Source organism: Glossina fuscipes, unplaced genomic scaffold (genome assembly GCF_014805625.2).
Source record: "Glossina fuscipes isolate IAEA_lab_2018 unplaced genomic scaffold, Yale_Gfus_2 2, whole genome shotgun sequence".
Lineage (NCBI taxonomy): Eukaryota > Metazoa > Arthropoda > Insecta > Diptera > Glossinidae > Glossina > Glossina fuscipes.
In genome coordinates, this window is record NW_023998416.1 from 24635678 (window position 1) to 24657632 (window position 21955).

Consider the following 21955-nt stretch of genomic DNA (forward strand, 5'->3'; position numbering starts at 1 on the left):
CCCCCTACAAGGCATACATATAAATATTTCTGTATTTAGTTTGTGTGGAACATTGAAGCGACAAAATGGAACTATGAGAATTTTTCCTGTTTAAACGCAATTTCGAAAAAAAATTCATTCCTGAAGGCTATCGAATGGTATTCAGAAATAATATATATCTCTTTTATTATCAAAATTTATCTGTGTGGCTAAATTATCTTTCGAATGAGGGGAATATACAGCATTACGATCTTTCAAATCATACAGAAGTATGTACGCAGTGCCTCAGAGAGTGAATAGCAACACTACTTGAACAAGTAAAGAAAAAAAACGGGGGGAACCTTTATAAAAATATTTCGCAGTAGTTAAAAACTAGAATGGAAGTGTCCATACCGGGTAGCGAGCGATTCATTGCGTTACGATAGCTTTAGCTCAGTGGTAAAGCGTCTTACTCCACAGAATTTGTTAGTAGATGACATAGCTGCCAGTAAAAATGAGGCATAAGTAAGACTTAAGCGATTGAACTTGAGAGCGTTGCCTTAAGAGAAGTCTTCGATATCCAATATCTGAAGGTAACATATTAAGATCGCAGCTTACTTTGTTAGTCATGGATACGTCAGTTGCTTATTGGGAAATATTTTTGTCAAGTTTGAGTTCAATATCTCTTTTAGGTCGTGTATAGAGAAACGTAAGAGGATCACCATCGATTATCCAAAGAATTACATACATATGTATAAGAAGTATTATTCGCCTGAGGAGCAAAGCAGGCAAGAACCGCGACCATGAAACCAATGTACGCGGGTTCAAATCTCAACGCGGTAGAGTTTTCTTTAGTCGTATTTGGCTCTCGAGTGACTTCTCAGTTGCTAAAAGCATAACACTTATCGCTTGGGCACACACCCTACTTCTTTCTCATGCTTCCCTTTTTTGACCATGTCAGGAATAGGGGACTGAGTGATTGGTCATATAAAATATATATATAGAAATGTAATAGGATCAACATTCATTGTCTCTCATAGCCATAGTAAATACTTCCACTTAATGTCGGATTAATATCAACTGGCGATTGTGAGTTAACGTTTTCTTACATATTGTGAGTATCAATGGCAGGGGGCGCGAAGATGGCACTGGCCAAGTCAGCTTATAATTGTCTGTTGATCGAAATAAATGCGTCTATGACAAGAGATAATGAATAATTTTCAGTTAAAAGCGATCGAGAAATTTCCATTTGTGTGAGAATGAATTTTACATATCTAAGAATCTAATCTGCGAGATTACTTTCAAAATTATGAATATCTGTCGTAATTATTTGCAAGCGGGCTAAGGTACTTATCATGAGAGCATTGTATTGCGTAGTAGACACACTCTATATAGAGTGTGTGAGACAAACTGGCGTCTCGTATATATATAATACTTTTATTACTTGTAACAAAGAAAACTTTACAATCTCCAATAGTTATAAATATATGTATATATAGATGTATTTTCTCATTACTATATAATAAAATAAACTAATAAAAATTATGTCTGCGGAATAGGTTAAATTCTACAATAAATTCTTGCTTTTTAGAAAGTTAAATAAATTATAAATGATTCAGTGAATGTAAATTTTATTCTGTGTATCCCACCCAGTCTGGCTTCTTATGGCTGGGAAACTAAACTTAATTAAAAAGACACATAAATTATTAAAGGTTCCTTTTAAGAAAATAGAAAGAAAACAAAGTGAATTATATACACCGGACAAAGTTAATTCAGTAGTTTCTGACAACATTGAACCTATGTGTTTACAATGCTTATGTATAAGTATAGCAAATGGGACAAACGACTGGTACATGTTCATTATGGTATGCAGGAAATCGACGGTATTGACCGTTAGAATTATTAGTAAAAAAAAAAACTTATTACGTGTGAACTATAAAGGATTTTCAAAAGAGCACGTATCTAAGGCACTGATTCTTCTGGTTACCGTTTATTTGACTTGATGAGTCAAAGTCTCTTTAAGCAGCACTTCCAAGCTTATGATAATACAGAACAACTAAGAAAATTACATTCGATCGTGACCGAATTTTTTATACCCATCACTGACTAAAAAAAGGGAAAACAACTAGACTTTCATATTCTGTAAAATTAAATGGAGGCAGAAAACGCAGAAAGCCGAGGTGTTTGCAGTTTTGATTATGCAGATCTGTGGGCGTTGTGGGCGTGTTCTTCAAAAACTTTCGGTCTTCCTTGAAATCGTTTTTACAGTAGACGCCTTCATTTCTGCGACCGGGAAAATATTTACCACGGATGCTATGTAGACGGATAGATGGATAGACGAGCGGACGAAAATGCTTAGGTGCGTTCCGAAATTGAGGCCGCCCAAGAATTTATGCACTTTATGGGGTTTTTGTGTATTGAAAAAATATTACATTTTGATATACTATAATATTGAGTGGGCGTGGCTGATTATTTCCATTTTTTTAGAGGTACTACTGCATCGCCCATGCAATATATGTTGAAATTTGTGAATTTATCTGCTATAGTTTACAAATAACGAGTAAAAACCTTCACTCTGCTCTTAAGAAGCAGAGGTGCCCTCACTTCACATAGCACGGTAAACGTGCCCCTTTGATTGATTTCAATACCGACTAGCATGTAAGAACTTGCAACTTTTCTGCTAAATTTGATGTCGATAGTTTGATCTTTGCGACCATAAGAATGTTTACCAAAGACAATACACAGCCGGACAGATGGACATAATACTGCTGGTTTTCTGGGCGTTGCAAACGTTTTACCCAAATGAATATATACCCTCATCCCTCATCGGTGATGGGCATAAAAAATGGGTGGGTTTGTTTCGAGTCTTCCTGTATGTCCACTTGCTTCTGCACACACTTCATACAAGACGTACCGCAAGCCGTGTGAGGTAGAAAGGGGGCACTCTTAATACTTATTGCAATAAGTCTGCTTTCAGTTTTTCTAGCGTTCTGGAGCAAATAGCTTTGCGTCAATACGAAACTTATTTCCAAGTATCAATGTTGAATCACAGAACAAAAGTCTGTTACTCTCATTAGAATACATTTTATAACGGGTTTTCGTGACAACAATTTATCAAACACGTAATAAGTAGTAAATATGCAGTTCTTTCAAAGTCTAATTAACTGCGTTTAATTATAAAGTATATAAATGCATACCTAGCAGCAGCGACACACAAAACAGCGCAACACAACTGTAGACATTGAAATTTATTGTTCGAATAATGTCTTTTAAATTGAATTTTAATTGCAAACATATTTTTTTTTTGTTTTTTCACTTTTTTATTTACTATTAGTTTCTGTTTTTTTATTTCGAATTTATTGCCAGAGTGAGTTTACAGAAAAATTTCTTATCGAATTGCAGAGATATGTCAACACTTAAAACAGGTGTAAATCCAGTATTTCTATACATTCTACATCGAGCGATGGGGGTGTCATAGACTTATAATTAGAGTTGTATGACAATGCATCGGACATGCTATCCTTGACAAGTGCGAGATTTTTAAATCGTACGAGTTAAATTCATCGGCAGAAACTAACCTAAAAACCGAATAGAAGACTGAATGTGAATTTGTGAGAAATGCTGTATGTGTGCTACAATTTTCAATCTAGATTTTTAAAAAATTAAAGAAATTCATTTTTTTTTGCTTTTTTTATGCATATGTTCGAAGTCGAGAATCGAGGGTCGGCGATATCATAGACGAATCAAACTTCCTTATTGATTAGCAATAAAAACCTGTTCAAAGTCAGTCATTTGTGTAAACAAAAGCGCATATTGTTATATGCTAGTATCATGACATATACATATATACAATTATGTTATTATTAACAATGATTTATTTAATATGTAGTATTTAGTCAGACGATCAGTGAAAATTGATAAAAACAATATAATAACCTTTTATTATTTAAATTAAAATTTACCTTCAAAATCATTTTCTGTAAATTGTTGAGTAAAATCTTGTTCACCGATTCGAGGGTCTTTCGGTGCCTCATCATCATTACCAATACTATGCATGGTCCAAGGTCTGAAAAATCCCAAGAAAGCAAAAACAATTATTTAATATTATTTTATTTATTTTAATTTCAGAATACATAGATGAACAGGGTATATCGGTATATGTCCAAGTTCTCACATATACATTGAAAGTTTAAAAAAAAGTAAGAAACTTATATCTGGCGGACGCTGGATGTTGTATATACATCTAACATGCTTCAAGGTCTTTCACGAATTTGGGACTTCCTCAATGCCTACCCGCCAGACCAGACCAAAGGAAAGGCATAGCTAGATCGATTCAGAATTTCATGGTGATCAAAAATATATACACTTTGTAGGTTCTCCGAAACTTTCTTTTAGGCGTTGCAAACATTATAGCAAAATGCCTTACTGCAGCGACATAAAAAGAAATCATACATCGAACATATTGGTGTCCAAATGTTGCTTGTTACACCCTACATCCCCTGTAATAGATGGGATATTGAGGTAACCCGCAGAAGGACTTTAGGTACTGCCGCCATTTATTATACCGATCTATTCAGGAAAGGATTCTCCATCGATCTAAGCTTGTCTGTCCGTCTGTCCGTCTGAAGTTTGTCCATGTATTTTCATGTTCAACTTACTGCTTGCAATTTTTAAAATATTTAAAAAAAATTGGGTGCATCGACGTGCTGTGATCCAAGGATGAACGTCATTGAAAATGATTGTGATCGGCTCACATTTTCGACCACTCACCAAAACACAAGTTTTCAAAATTTTTCGATTATAAACGTTTAGTAATACTATTTAGCGATTTTAATTTGTTATGAAGAATTTGATCCGGGTATAGCAATTTATTGAATCCTTCTCATATAACCGTTTCTACTAAAAGGGAATTTTTATATGGTAAAATGGTCTTATTTTTAATTTAATATTTTATGGTGAAAATAGGTTTATAACAGTAAATTGATAAAGAAATCAACCTTACCGAATTTGGATCATGTAGGTCTATTTTTTTGGATACCAATGGAAAAAAACACCTAACTTTTATTGTTTCGTGATGAAAATTTGTTCATGACATAAAAATTAAGTGCGCCACATTTGAACCACATGCGTCTATTTCTTGAACCCCGTTACATATAACAACGTTAATAGTCAGCTCTTCAAAAAAAAGGTGCAATTTTTTTAATATTGTATGATGAAAATTGCCCCATAGTAGCAATTAAGGAAAAAAATTAACAATAGGGATAGGGAATTTGGATTATATAGGTCTGTTTTTGAGATTCTAAAATGTATGGGCTTTGTTGTGAAAAGCAAGCCCTTATATGGAAAGAAAGTGTAACTTCCACTTTTTTATGAAGGAAACTGAAGAATAATAACATTCTTAAAAAAGCAAAATAAGTTTGGTAAATTCAGATCACATCATGTGATGTTTTGGGCATTCTCCAATAAGCGGACGTCCATGGAAGATATGCCTTTGCATGAAAATAATGCGGAATATTTGGTGCATTTTTACCAAAATGAGTAAATAAATATACAACACGAAGTGTAGGGTGTAGGTTATCCATTGGTCGGCCGTGCCCAACTACAATGTTTTCACTTGTTCATTTATAGTAAATATGTTTCAAAACTAAAGAAAATACGTTTTATGGTTAAAACTTCTGTTTATTATCTGTTTATTATCATTATTGTTCTCATTAGTTTTTATCTCAATACGATTAGTTATAATCAGAGACATTGAAGATTGAATTTTATTCACAAATTCATTCATTGGATCCGTCGTCATGCAAATCTATATTTAAAAGTAATTAACACTAATTTTATTACTATTAAGCTCAATATTTCTTACATAACGCGCTATAAGGTGGTACTATACAGTCATAAGCTTTGTAAGACTAATAATTATTCGTTGGCTTAGCTTTATGACAGCAGCGCAAGTACATACGAAATGTCATTGCCGACAAGTGACTTCGCAAATCCAATATTGTATCCTTGGAGTAAAAGTAGAAAGATTTTTGTTCAATTTATTTGGATCTGGAAATGAAACCTAATGAGAAAAAAAAAACCTAAACTCTATTTTATTATGCCCCTTCTCTCTGCTTCCCTTCTCTATTCGAGCGATGGACAATACTTTCAATAAAACATCACTAGCACTTTTTCTGTAATACGCGTTTAATGTCATTGGCAGACTTAATCCTATCCCTAGCAGCTGCTGGAGATTCAAAAACTAATTAATTTCTATTTTTATAAAAAAAAATCCGACTAATTCTTTGACAAGTGGTGAAATTTTCAACTTCAACGATGATTGCTTTTATGTTTGGCTAATTTTTGTGGGTGATTTCAAGGTCAAGCGTTATTTTAGATATTCCGATGACATTCAGAGTATATAAAGAACGTCAATGTTCGGTTTTTGCTAAATCACGTGTAGCGGCTGCAAACGGTGTGTGCACAACGGTACCTCATCGACATCGTTCCAATCGATTTATAACCGATTAAGCATTATTTTATGCTTAACACTGCACAAAGGATTTAAATTTTATTGTGTAATGATGACCTTCATCTTGCGACATTATTGAAGGGCTTTGCGTTATTTGAATAAGTTAAAAGAATTGAATGAATGAAGCAAACAAGCAGTCATACAAACTATGACAAGTTACGTCATTGCGTTTGAAGTGAAAATGTGTTTCAGAGTCTATGCCGAAAGTCTGGCCGTTAGGCATTGTTTGCATCAAAGTTTATAGAATTCTGTTTTTATACCCTACATCACTTTAGATAGAAGGGTATGTTAAGCACATACAATACCTAAGAGAATTTGCGATTTATCCGCATTCTATTATACGGATCGATTCAGAATTCATTTTGGAGCTTGTCTGTCCATCCGACTGCATTGTACTCTTGCGTGGAGCCTTCAACGCGCTATTCTTGAGATATTTCGATGAAATTTGGTACATGAAAATCTTTTGGCCCAAGAACGAAGGCTATTGAAAATTTTTCCGATTGGAACATTTCTTCGACCACTTCGCCTTAAGAAGCTTTATTTTGAAAAGTCGTTATATAAACAACTTTGGCATGGTTTAGGGTATTTGATGATGGGCTTTGCCTCATTGTAATGCGTTTACTTGTTTTAAATGTAAATTTAGATTTAAGTAAGCGGATATATGGAAAGAGACAATTATGATATCACCAATAATTGCTTGTTTTTAAGTTTACAATTTATTAAATGACAGTATTAGTTAACTTCTATTCTTTACTCGTAGTTCTATAAATTTTTATTTAAAATAATTACTTCCTCATGTTGTTGCAATTAATGAAAAACACAAAAAATTCTTAAAATTATACAATAGAAATTTGCATACAATATTATCGGACAAAACAAAAAATAAAAAAAAAAAACAAAAACAGGAAAATTTTTAACAATTTTTTCGTAATTCAGGAGGGATGAAAACGATTATTTAAAATCTATTTAAAATGAGATCCGAAATTAATTCAATTTAAATTTTAACATCAATCATACCGTGTGCCGTACATGTTTAATGTAAAGAATATTTACGAGAGTTGAGCGAACCTGTTGTCATCATTGTAATTACAATACTCGTGATTATTGTTATTTAAAAACATCTAAGTGTTGCCGGTAATTACAAACTACGAGACATGCACTCAGTTAATGGAGAATTAAAGTGTATAAAATTAGCATAAAGATTAGATGTAAGTAATAAACATGCATATGAGTTGCATAAAATATATGATTAGAGAAAGGAATTGATTAAACAACAGCAGCGTTTGCAGAAAAAACTTGTACTTGTAAAACTAGGTTATACTATGTCAAATTATAAAAACTTGATCATGCGATATGTGTTAGCACTACTTGCATATAAACTGTCTCTCCTGTATACCCCTTAATGCATTAATGGGTAAGAGTTATCAATATATTAAAATGGAAAAGTTATTCCATAAGCAATGTTTAGACTTTTATTATATTTCAAATTTCAAAATCCTTTCTAATTGATATTGGAACGAGTCAACGGATCGACTTACTTACTATATGCCAGAAGAAAGAGTTTAAGGTTAAAGTAAATTCTCTAAATGGAGTTATTGGGCTTAAGCTGAAAGACGGGGAAGGAAATTCTCCTCTTCATGTTGACGGTTTATGGAATCTGTTATGTGTATTTTTGCATATTCTTGGTACATATATGACAAAATTTAATATACCCGTTTAAGTTAAATGCAAATAGGATATGAAATATAAACAAAAAAAGTTAACATTAGTTTGTTTCAAAATCGTTGAGCTCTCTGCCCTTAATGGTGAAAATATATTTACTATCTCGTTCGGCCGCTTCTTGTCCGTTTTCATCATAATTGAAGATTTTCCATTTCGCCTGATTTGACGTCGTACAGGCTTTAAGTTTAAACCGTTCAGCAATTTTTGAAATAAAAACATACTCCAGCAATAGCATACCCGCAGTACTTATTCAGTTCTCTCAACACCTAATGGATTGCTATGCATGCCACACTAATGTGGGACGACTGTCCTTCCTCCTGGCAGGCTTTACTATATAGGCAGAAACGCCATAACTATCAGCAGCACAGACATATGTCTATCGTGCTACCTGACGCTCTACAGTACTCTACAGTAATATGCTATTCTGAGATGATACTCGTTGCCCTGGAAAACTTCATTGTGGATAGAAACGCTGGAATTTGCCGACAGCATAGATACACAGCTATCATGTTGTCTGGCAGTAGTCTACAATAATGAGGTGATCTAAGATGGCTCTCTTTATCCTGGTAAACTTCAACAGTGGTGGAACCGTCGAAAGCACAGAGAAAGATTTACCCTGCTGCTTGACTTCAATCTACAGTAATGAGCTATTCGAAGATGACTCCCTTTGTCCTGGCGCACTTCAACGTCCACAGACATGCGTTAGTCTAGAGTAATGCGTTATTCTATTCACTTTATATATATTTCATCTATCAAGGTGGTAGTATAACCATTTACGCTCGCATAAGTGATAAGTTGCTTTAGAATTTTCTTCAGTTCGCTATGTCTTAATAAAGGTTTTCAGACGAATGTTTGAGTCAATTTTGTGGCCTCAGTGCCTCAATTTGGCCATATAGCCTTGCTTTACTATATTATAATAATCTTTGCACATTACGCTATGAGGCTCATCTCTCATGACATTTCTCATGACTGTAAGCCAAACGATTCAGAAACGGCACGAGCATGTGACTTTGCATGGGAGAAGCGCTTAATAGAGATGTAATCGATACGATGTTCTTACGTCAATCATTTAGAGATGATGCGAGTTTTTTTATGTTCCTATGGATATTTGCAAACAGAAATCCGTTTGGTGATAGCTATTCAGATCTTTGGTCATATTATGACCGCTCAAGATTTTCCTGTCCTTTGAACTGAAGTGTATCGCAAATGTTGCGGAAAGTTCACTCAATTTACGACATGTTTTACCTCCCGGTCTAAAAATTTTAATTGTTTTCCATCTATTATAGCAATGGCGATAAATGCCATAAGACCTTCAGTCTGACCTGAGCTACAACGTATACATCTCAACGTTTGGCATGCTAATACTATCTAAATAATAAAAAGGTTTAGCACTAGTGCGTACGTGTGTGTTCACGTACTTGTACTGTAAAATATCAACTGAAATTTCATTTAAGCACTGATTTATTGTTTAATTATTGCATCTATAGCACATCAAGTTCATGTCGATTAAAATTTTTGAATTCAAAATTAACTGTGACAACGGCAATGATTGACTTTGAGAGATGCTTCTCTAAATATTGTTTGTTAGTGACGATAGCGTTTGAATTTTAAATATAATTATTTTTGTTGTTGTTGTTGTTGTTTTTCGTTTATTTATTTTTAAATTTTTGTTATTTTACTGATTTTTTTTTTTTTTTTTTTTTTTTGAGCCGATAGATAGCCTGTGTTGCTAGTGCTCAATGTCTGTTTTTTTAGTCTAAGAATTCAATTCATTAGTCTAAAATTAAAATAATAATATTATTTTTTTTATTGATTATAAATTGTTTTGTAATGATTTCAATTGTCTTCATTTTCTTTTCCAATTATTCTGTTCGCTTTCCATCGAGATCGTTACCTTTTTTTTCCCATTTTCCCCAGCTCGAAGAGTAGTGCATGACAGTATCTTTGTAGTAATAGGATTCTATTCATCACTTGGATTTAATTTGGTTTTATTTAATTGCTTGTTTCTCCGCTTCTTACCTTTTGTTTGCGGTTGTGGTTATTGCATTTGTTTTAGTTTCAATTTTTTTTTCTTCTTTTCTTTCTTTTTTAGTTCCATTAAGTGCTTTTTCTTGTTGTTTTTGGTTTTGTTTCTTTCACTATTTGCTCGAAATGTAATTAGTATTTATTATATTCAAATTTTATGCGGTAACATTACTTCACAGTTTTGTTATTTATTTGTAAATTTGTTGTTATCCCGGTTGATGTTTACATATCATTAATAATAGTATTATTGCTACACGGCAGTTGTACCATTAATGATTATTTTTCAATTTTTAATTACATATCAAACGTGAGAAACACGCCGAGATTGTTTATGATTTGGAATTTTTATTTTGAGAACATTTTTTCAATATTCTAACGGTACGTTAATGTGTGTGTGAATATGAGGACATTGGTTGTTTTCTTCTTTTCTTTTGCAGCGAATAATAGACGACTATTTCATTTATTATTTTGGTATGACGACAAATGGTTAAATAAAAAAACAAAAAACGTGGACATTGTTTAGGCCGAGACCGTCTTATCGCATTGCATTGCAATGGGACTCATCCAAGACTTCATCGCATATTAGCATAGCAATTGCATCAGCAGCCAAGCAAATAAGGATTGAGTCTATCAAGTCAGGGTTCGTGGGTTCAAATCTCAAATGCGTTAAAGTGTAGTTTAATCGCAGCTTCTCCAAGAGTTCAAGGCTAATTCGCGTAGCAGTTGCATAAGCAGCCAAGGAAGTAAAAATCGAGAGTATTGAGTCAGTGTTCGCCCATTCAAAGCTCAAATGCGTAGAGTGTAGTTTGATCGTAGCTCATTCAGGAGTTCACCGCATATTAGCATAGCGGTTGCATCAGCAGCCAAGCACGTAAGAATCGAGATTTTCAACTCAGTGTTTGCGGGTTGAAATCTCATATGCGGCAAAGTGTGGGTTGAACGTAGCTATAACTAAGTGCTCACTAGGCTGCGGCACCTCTCTATATCTTTCTTTTTGACCGTCACCATTAGTACACGTACAGAGGACATCTCTTGAGGGATTGGTCATATTACAAAAGAAAACATATTAAAAGAAAAAAGCGCAGAATATAGTTTACGTTCACCGTCAGTTATTTTTGTTCAGCGTTTTAGGCATGTCTGTCCATACGTCCATCCATCAGCGTTTATTGTTAAAATTTCGATTTTTGCAGAATTAGATGTCGAAAGCTAAGCTTTGTTCCTAATAAACTTTCTTATGTCGACAAAACGATCTATAGTTGCCCATAAAAACTTTATTGTAGACGAAACCCTAAACGGAAAAGTTGCGCAAAACCTTTTATTATTTCGAATGGAATTTTCTATAAATGCCATGTAGTTTCACATAACAGTTCCGCGCAAATTTCGTCTACTTGGCTTACTGAAGCGACCACATTTTGTGAGCCATATAACGGCGATTGAGACGTTGAATTTAAAAAAATAAACATTATCAGGTAGGAGTTGTCAAATAAAAAGATTCAATCCAAACGCTGGAAGATCATCTTTTCTCTTCTTTCCTTTTATTTTATTTTATTTTATTTGATTTTATCTTTATTACTTTATAATACCCATAAATAATATTATAATTGAAACTGGTCTCCCAGCTTTAGAAAATAGACTTTATGACTTAATAGCTAAAATCGTCTCCAAACTTCTTAATTCAAAGAAATTAATTTTTGGTTAAGATGTGAGAAAGATTATTATTGCCAAGAAAAATCGAAAGTCAACATCTGTGATTGACTATTGTTTGTACGTCGCCAAGGAATTGAACATTCCCTTAAAAATTTCCCGCTATTTTGGTCTTAAACTTCAATAGGTTTTCGAAGACTACTCTTTTGACATTTCGCTGCTTAGGCACAAGAAAGAAGACCCTCCAAATTACGTCTTCAGGAATCTAGTAATTAAGAAAACACAAATTAATTGGAGATTAACGGTTGGAATCTTTTACACACAGATGGCTCAAAATCTTCTGGTCTGCCATCTGCTTGTGCCGTGATAGACGCTTCAGTACAGGTTCTTCTCAATCACATATATCACAAAGTGGCTTCAACCTTCACAACCGAAGCCGGAGCTATGCTTCATGCGACGCTTTCCCATGAAGACAAAAGAATGAAATATTATTACAACACTCAGCGAAGAAATTGAAATGCTTTGGGTACCAAGTCACATCGGTTTCTTGGGAAATGAGCAGACTGATCGAGCAGCGAAATATGCTGCTTCTGCAAAGGCTGGCATTTAAGATCACTTCTTCTCTTCTTTCCTTTTCTTTCATTTTATTTCATTTTATCGTTATTACTTTATTCATTTTTTTCTTTCATATAATCTGCTGATAATCCAGCATACGACTCTTATGTCATTCGTAGTAAGTATAAAGTTTTTGTTCGATCATTTGTTTTTCTGTTGCTTGATCAACAAACACGTGCCTTACTACTTTTAAATTTACGCCGAGAATAATTTTTGTTTTCGTAAACCTATCCCCATCAAGGAGTTGAGTGTAAATATTTTGTTGATTGAAAAACATTGATAGTAAATTTTTTTTTAATTATATGTTTAGTATTTTTGTTAATCAATTAGTCTGCTTCTTTTTAAAAATGTAAACTTATTAAATATCATAGTAAAAACCTTGATGTAACAGTACGGTGTTTGTTGTTTGGTTAGTAGCACTTAAAAAAGTACCCCTTGAAATAAATCCACAATCTTAAAAAATAATCGATATGAATGATATGAATACTTTGTAACCACTTAAAGTGATAGCGATAGTCTTTACCCTTCTTTAAAATTTATTATTTACGTTGCGGTTTCATAATCAATGGCGCTATGTGAAGTTAATTAGGTCACTGATTATATATGATGGGCATTACTTTTTTTCATATATCAGGCCTTAATTAGAGGCAGCCCCAAACAACACCGACTTTATAGAGATGAAAAACTAAGCAGGAGTTGCATCGTGAAAGAGCGATAGATTTTACGAAGCAAAAAAAAAAAAAATTTGTTACATTTTACTCATCTCAACGTCTACTCTTCTTAGATGTTTAAGTGCACCAAACACGGACATAAGAAGTGGCGAACACATGCACAAACACCCACACACTCCACGAGATAGTAGAAAGCATGATACATGTACTTCAGAATTGTAAGTGGCTAGATAGTCAGCGAAAGGAGAGATTGATATCAATAAGAGACAAAGGTCATAAAGGGCGAATAAGCAACTCCGCGAAGTAATACCTAACGGGAGTCCCGCGCAGGAGGACGGTAGGTGTAGTTTTAGTACGCAGATGTCATGGAGGGTGAATTGCATGTATTCCTGAAACGGCGCCACTTGGGTCTACGAATATTTCTATTTCCGGTTCGCACAGCATACACATACTTATATAAGCGAGCGTGCGCTTGCGTGCATACTCAGTTTTTTAATAGTTAGTTCTTAGATATAGGCAGATATTTTTCCTCCCACTAAAAGACTGCACTGTGAGTAAATCATTTTATAGGGGCTTTCTAAGTCGTCTACATGAAGGTAGTCCCCAGAAGTAACGAGTGCAAGCAAGCAAGCCTATTCCGCCAAGCACTGAAAATATTAGTACGAAAATTGTCTCGGATGCTGGTGCGAAACTAAGAAATGTACTTCACACTACACTATATAAGTTCGCCCCGATTTGCGAGAATGTCTTTGATTCTTTATTGTTTACCATAAGTTATATTTAAGTAAGGATTTCTTTTGCTTGCGATTTTGTTAGAAAAACCAAAGTTTAGCTCTTAAGAAGTAAGATAACAATATCACTGTAGTGGCATAGACAAACAAAAATCTGCGCTAGAGTGAAGAGGCAGATGTAATATTTATCTCAAAAAAGAAGTAAGAAACAGTTTTGAAAATTCACTTTCCATGCAAACGTAAGTAATGTATTTAAAAGTATTTCCTTAATATTAGTATGTCTTAGTATGGCTAAGACCGGCGACTTTCCTTTCGTAAGGCCGATCAGCATTTCTTAGATTAACAACTTTAACGAAAAGTAGTCCAATGGCTGTCTCTAAGTTTAAACGAAAACTTATGCACGAGCGCGAAGTGAAAGAGTTTTTTTAGTTTAAGATCACAGTCGTTACTATATTACGTTAGGCTTGGTGTGTTTACGTTACGTATATAATATGTGTCCTACGAGAGACTTAATGAGTCCTTTGTATGACTTATATAAGAGATCTATGATATTAAGCGTATTTTTTCTATTGGATACGATTTCTTGAAGAATTTGAGAGTTCTGCTGCGACGAAAGTTTACTTGCGCACATGACTTATACTCAGTGTTTAAATAACATCTTTAAGCAAGGTGAGCAGCTAACCTATCTATTTAAAATTCCTTTGACATTACTTTGTTCTTAAGGCCGATATTCTTGTCTTGTGTTTTACATTTTTTTGTTTTCCATTTTTGTTATTAAAAAGAGTGGAAAGAGCGATTAAATAAAGAATCCACACTATTTTTGGAAGTTTTAAATCTGATTGTGTGATTATGTATTATTTGACTGTAAAAAGCCTGGTCACCTTAATTTTACGAATAACTTTCGCTTTAAATACACACATCTCTTTGAAAAGGAAAATGATGTTATCAGCATTTTACAGAGTTATGTTATGTTAAACGTACTGATAAGATTTTCAAACAGCACAACACAGATTCCTTCCGTGTCGTCAATAAATGCAATATTTTATATTGTATATATATATGTATGTATAAATGTATATAATAATAATAAAATTTACTTTCTATGGTATGGAATATTTTAAATATGTGTGAGCATCGCTGCCAATGTGCTGAGTTTGGCAAATGCTTGCAAATTGCTGCAAATAAATTACTTCATATTTTCAAATTTCCTAAAAATGAAAGTAATGAGCCTCCGCCAAGAAATCGGATAATAATATTTATTTATTTATTTATTTTTTTTTTTTGAAATGCAATTACCTAAGGCATTACTATACTATAGTAGTCATATTCGGATGGTTGCAGAGAAATTTCACATTCTTTGATAGAGAGAATGAAAGTGAAAGAAAAACATTTTCAGAGAGACCTTGACTGAGGCAGATATTGTAGAAGTAATCGCTGATTAAGAGTGCTTTAATGAAGGCGACCATTGAATTTCCGTCCCGTGAGTATTTGGAAATTTTAAATTTCCTGCATAGCAGCCTTCGTAATAAATTTTTTCATGTACACGCGATCATTTTATGTTTCAGACATACCAAGTTATCATCAATGAAAATTTTCATAATATTTACGAACAAGAAATTTTGCCATACATGTTGAAACATTGTTTTGCAAAATGATGTCTACTTCTATATATATATATATGTATTTGTATATGTATATAAATTCTCATTAATAAAAGAGGCAAAAAAAAAAAAGAAGAAAATATTAACTTTGTCTAAACGCGGCAGGTTTAAAAGGTAGATATTTTATTTAGCTGCGAAATTAAAAAAGAAAAACTAGAAAAACATTTAAGTCAGACATATATACATCTGTGGTATATGAAGGAAATATAATATAATATATTCCTTGTCACGCTTTCGTTTTACATGACAATATCTATTTTCGAAAAAGAAAATCAATAAAAATAAATTTAACAATAGGTCAGTATGTGCTAAATATTAAATAAATATTAATTAAGTAAATTGAAACTTTTCCCACTTTTACTTAATATTTAATAAACAAATATAAATAATATCGGACAGTTAAATTTTCTAATATTTAACGCAAACAGAGAAATTGGTTGGATCTCTTCTATCTAAGCGTATTAGTAGCTATGGTTAAAGGGAGACATTTAGATAAGCAATCTTTTAAATGCTCTAAATAATATTTAATATGTGATCGCGGTGAAAAGCCATTAATATGGCCGATGTATATAGACGGCATTTGAAATCATATTCTTATTCAATTTTCAAATCATCTTCCAAAGAAAATGGCGTCACTATATAGGATACTAGACTAATGTATAGAAATTTGTTTTGCACTTTACAAATCCTTTATTACCGATGGGTTGGCTAAGAGAAATCTTTTTTAGCCATGTCCATCATTCTGTTTAACTTTTACTTTTGATTTCAGCGATTTCATTAATTGATTTCAGGTGAAAACACAAGCGCTCGGAAGCATTAAATAATTCTTTTTAACAGTTCTTTGCTTGAAAGTGAAATGAAAGTTTTACAAAAAAAAAAAAAAAAAAAAAGTGGTAATACAATCAAGCGAAAGCATATCGATTTGGCGGCAATATCCACTACTGCTAAACGAATCGTTAATACGACACAAAAGTGAAAAGTTAAGCCTGCGGATTTCATTTATCAAACTACAATTTTATGGCGATTAATTTGGATTTTTTTATACAACAAAGTTATAAATATTTGTGTAATTCCAACTAACGCCGCGAAATCGCCGAAATCATTCAATCACCCTTCTTTTTTCTTTTTCTCTTTACCTTATATATTTTGCGTAAAGCATTAAAGTTTAAATTAAATTATCTCGCATTGAGATTTTTAGTCTCAGTTGAATGAATTTATAATTTTTTTTTTTTGCGTATCAAGTTAGCCAAAGCGTATTGTCCAGAAGGTCTGAATGTTTCTTAGAATGATTTGAAGTATCATGTATTAGTGCTTTGAATATATATATATATTGCGCATATGGTCTTTGAGGTGATATGTCATAAATATTTACGTTTAAGCTTGTTTGGGCTAAACTGCTAGTCCACATAGCTATACATTTTGCTAAGGGGTCAAAAAATGTATTGTGCAACTGTCCAGTGTGGATATCGGAGCACTTAGGCCAAGGTAAGAACAATCCCTTACGATATAGCTGTTAATGAAAATGCAGCGCCTACATAGCCGCTTTCAGTGAGCTTGTAGAAAGAGCCTCTTTCATTGTAAATATAAGCATATAGCTGGTGGGGTATTAAGCTTGTACGGTCTTACATTACACCCAGCAGGTCTTAAAATGGATCCACCTTCTATTGCATCGACCGCTTCAGAATTACTTTCTGCATCGATTTAAGCTTGCTCGTCCGCATGTCCGTTTTCTGTTTAAAAGTTCAACCGCAGAATGCAATTTTTGATATATTTTGATGAGATTTTATACACTAACGTGCTTTGGCCCACTTATCTCATAACGCCTTATTTGTGGAGCACGTAGGATGGCAATTATATATTTATTTAGGTCACCGTCTTGCATAGAGATTATAATGAAAAGCAAGCCACTGTATGACAAGAAAGTGTCGCTTGTACTTTCTTATGACGGAAACAGTTTGGATCACGTCATACGATGTTTCGAGTGTCCTTTAATGTCCGGTCTTCCATGAGAAACATGTCTTTACATGAAGTTAATATATAATTTTTGCAAAACGACCGAATGACTGTTCTACGCGAAATGGTGTAGACCATCAAATAGTTGGTCATAATGTTCTTACTTGGTTTTTGTTTATGCTTTTGTTTGCTATGTGTGTGTACGTGTTTTAATATCAGCTTTGACAGCCTATAATGCTTTTATACGATCCTTCCTACACTTCAATTTGAAAGAAAAGAAAGAGAAGATTTTCTCAGATAATAATTCATACACAGTCTTTTGGCCGATTTAGGCCATATTTGATGCCGTCACCTTCATTTTTGAGGCTAGAAGAATGCTTATGAAAGACGGACATGCCAACAATTTCCAATATTGATCAAGAATATGTTAGCTCTTTTGGACTTTTCAAACCTTTTTGCATTCCAACAAAAACGTTTTACTTCATTCCTTTGTGGTGGGTGCAAAAGGTAACAAATTAAGATCATTGTTTTAGGTAAATCAGCTATATATACCTGAATACAGTCCTGCTCTCTGCCACCAGTAATGTACGGTACAACTTCAGTTACCTAATATTAATTATTTCTTTTCTTAATTTCTTCGTTTGGCTAAAATCACTGTAGGAGGTGGTGTCCAAAATAAATAGACCTATGCGACCCTATATGATCCAAGAATAGGGCGTTATGAGTGGGCCAAAGGACGTCATTGTAAAAAATATCATCGAAATATATCAAAAAATTACGTTCTGTCGGTAGAACGTATGAAGAGAAGACGCACAAAAGGACGGACGAGTTTAAATCGATGCAGAAAGCGATTCGAATCGATTGCTGCAATAAAAGGTACGTTCACCTTAAGCCCTTTCTGGCCTACAAAGACTTTATATTAATTAAGGATATAATATTAATTTTAAGCAGGACATATGTCCGGTACAATAATAGCTTGGCAAAGGTGAACAGGCAAGTCGGTTTCTCTTTGCAGGACGATCAAACCTATCTAATAAAGCACATAAACAGTGTTCTACATTTTAGATATATTATGCAGTATTTCACATCTCCACAGTGCTTTCGTTATGCACACACAAATTTCATTTACTTCCGATTTACTGTAGTGAGCACAACAAAAAAACAAAAAAGTTTTTTTTTTTTAATTCCTGAAAATTATGATAACAGAATAGTTTAATGGGTACTTAATAAATTTTACATAATTAACTCAGTTAACTGCAAAGTAATTAGGTTAAATATGAAAATCATTCAATCAATTGAGTTGAAGTTGCATTGATTGAAATTATTGAAAATGTTTTAGAAAAAATTGCAATAAAATAATATTTTCAGTTTTTATCATTAATTGTCGTCGCAAACAATGCGTTATTCATACACACACACACACACCCACACATGCACAAACAGAGAAACACTTACATTTTTATATATTCTTTCATAATAAATTTTATCATTTCTTAATTTTTTTTTGCTTTAAAATTTTTTATTTTGTCTTTTACTTTGTCTTTTTTTCACTTTCTTCTACTGCGCGTTTTTTCTCTACAGCTGTTTACTGCAGTCTTTCCTGTGAATGACTAAATGACACAAAAATTCTCTAAAACTTTTAATTATGTTAAATCCTTAGTAACGCAAATGCTCAGAATATCACAGATTTGCTTATCGTGTATAAAAAATATTTACTTAAAAAATTTAAATAATTCGAATAAAAAACAAATTTTTAACACTTAATAAGCAAAATAAAAGAAAAAAGTTTTATATGAAAATTTGTTTTGTGTTTTGTGTTTTGTGTTTTAACATCACAACAGCCAGTTGGTGATAAAATTTTAACATCATTTCCTTTGTGATGTTCATCCAGACAATTGGTTGGATGGTTGCGTTAGGAATTGAATGAACACAATATTCAACATTTTAAAAGCTTTGAATTGGAGTCACGTATAACGAATGGTTTTTATTCGAACGATTTATTCGTTTGTCTTGATGATAATTTTTGCAATTCATTGTTTATACTTAGTTAATACGAGTATGTCAAGATAGATGTTTACTATGGATTTGTTATCAATTTTGAACGCATGAAGAAGAAAAGAAAAAAAGAAATTTACTGCGGATAAATGTTAAATGTTATTCCAAAGTAGCATTTGAACGATACATAAAACAGCTGTTTTCTGTCCTATTTGTATTCCGGTAATGTATTAAATTACACGAGTTTACATCTAATAGCTTTTGTAATTATTTGCACAAATAATTTAATGCATTTTCTTCAATTACTCTACTCACAGGCTATCAGTATAATGAGTTTATGAGTCATTTTTATCACATTCGAAAACATTCGTCAGAGTTTACTTAATCTTAATGAAACTTTTATCCATTTAATCATATCACTACATCTGTCTGTCCGTCCATCTAGACGTTGGATATCCTTTGTTCTGGCATGTCTTTAAACGTTAGTTCTTGGGAAAACTTGTCCATGTTTATGGATGCATTCGCCCTTCAGTTGTTCGAACTGTGAAAATTGCGCTTTGCCTCGCTTTAAATTGCGGAAATGATTATCGCAAAAATTTGAAAAGAAATATTTAATAATGTGATCAAAAGGAAAGCAAGGCTTCTTTGTTTATATTCGACATTTAAAAATACTTTTCTGTTACGTTAAAAGCACCCTCTCCCTGAGATTTGTATAAAATTCCAGGATGATATTTTCAGGAATTAAGAGAAAGGTTTGCTTATTCACATACGATCCATTATCGCGATGTGGAAACCTAGTACGATCGTCCAGGTAACATTTAAGTGATATTATTTGCAATCGTTGGAATCGGAACGGAAGAAATTCGCAATACACCACAGTACTGTAATCGAAAAAACTTCAAACCTCCAAATTTTTCCACGCAATATAGAAATTCCGATCCATTTTCAACCGATTTAAGGGGGAATCCACAATAATAGCTTAAAAAAAAGTTTTCTTGAATTTTTTTTTTTTTTTGGGGGGGGGCCCCGCGGCCCAAGGAGAGATAATAGAATAATAATATTAGCCAGGGTTAGTAAGAATTTTCTTTAAGTGTATGAAAAAATTTATTAGTTTTGAAAAATGTTAGAAAATGACAATACCGAGATCAGTTTCGCGAGGTATCCTTAGTTCAATCAATCCAGTTTCTATATCGATTTGGTGTTTCGTATTTCTTACATCAACTTCTAGGTGCATTTCGTAGAATTTTTGAAAAATTTAATTTTTCAATTTTTGTTTGATTGGCAAGTGTTTGAATAAAAGAAAAACAAAAACTTAAAGATATATTTAACTTAACTTGTCATAAAAATACATCGAGGTGCACAAGAGAAGGTTATTTTAAAGATTTTGTAAATAATGCCGTTATGCTGGATATTGATTTGAGAAATCGTGAGAGAAGATGCATTTGATTCTTTACACACATGATATTTTATTAAAATGCATTTCTTTCTTAGCTCTTCTTCTGCCTGTAACGCCAGCATTATAAATGTTGCATGTTCAACCTCATTCACTTTCTTCTGCGATTTTATACTGAAAAATCGTATTTTTTGCGCGCCTTTCATCTTGTACCCGCACCGTGTTGTGAAATGATGGAGAAAATTGGTAAGAAAATTGGAAAGAAAAAATGGTTTACGTATTTTCAAAAGCTTTAAAGTATCCATTAATCTGATAAGAAAAATAGGTTTTTGTGAAAAATTTACAGAGTTTTCCCTTTATAACCGTACAGTTATATAAGCTGCATCTGTACTTTAAAGTTTTAGAATTTCAAAAATGAAGAAAAAACTTGAGAAGCTTGTATCTATCTATGCATAATGTACGTACATGCAGGAATATCGGGTCAAAGGTAAGTCAACACCGAAAAAAATGTGCCAAAGTCTTTCAAAAATCAAAGTTATTAGACACTTGCTTCGCTTATGGTGGTGTTCTGCACTGTGAACCACGGATTTTCGAAGGATTTTATTTGGGGATTAATTTAAAGTCGCCGAAGTAGATTTGGAATAATGAATAGATTTAAAGGAGAAAACCGCTACTACTAGTAGCAGTAGTACATGTTTATAGAGTATTTATGTATGTTGTTGTCTTCTCCTTCTGCTATTCAGCAAATCAATAATCGACAATTTACTAACCCCACTGATGTATGTATGTATGTATTGCTTATCTATCCGATTCACATGTGCTGTACGAATGCGAAAACTATTAATAAATTTGATGAAATGAAAACTTCACACACATCCACTTGGATCGATTGCGTAAGTGCACACTGATTGAAAATGACCCTAATACACCAACAAACATCATATAATACTTGAATTAAATAATCGCCGGAAAAACAATAAATTTGCAAATCGCTTTTACTCATTATCTAGAGAAAGAGATTACAAAGATTGTTTTGCAGTCGATTCATTATGATGTCTCCGTTAGATATGAACTTC

The 21955-nt window shown here is 33.1% G+C and overlaps 1 protein-coding gene across 11 annotated transcripts in view; it reads right to left on the reverse strand.

Annotated features, from left to right (window-relative positions):
• Positions 1-21955, reverse strand: part of LOC119633632 (electroneutral sodium bicarbonate exchanger 1) — an 86121-nt gene that overhangs the window by 23003 nt on the left and 41163 nt on the right. For all 11 annotated transcript variants that reach the window (XM_038027271.1, XM_038027272.1, XM_038027270.1 and 8 more), the window contains exon 2: positions 3921-4024. In XM_038027271.1, coding sequence (XP_037883199.1) covers positions 3921-4014 — 94 coding nt within the window. In that variant the 5' untranslated portion in view covers positions 4015-4024. The remainder of the gene's footprint in view (positions 1-3920; positions 4025-21955) is intronic.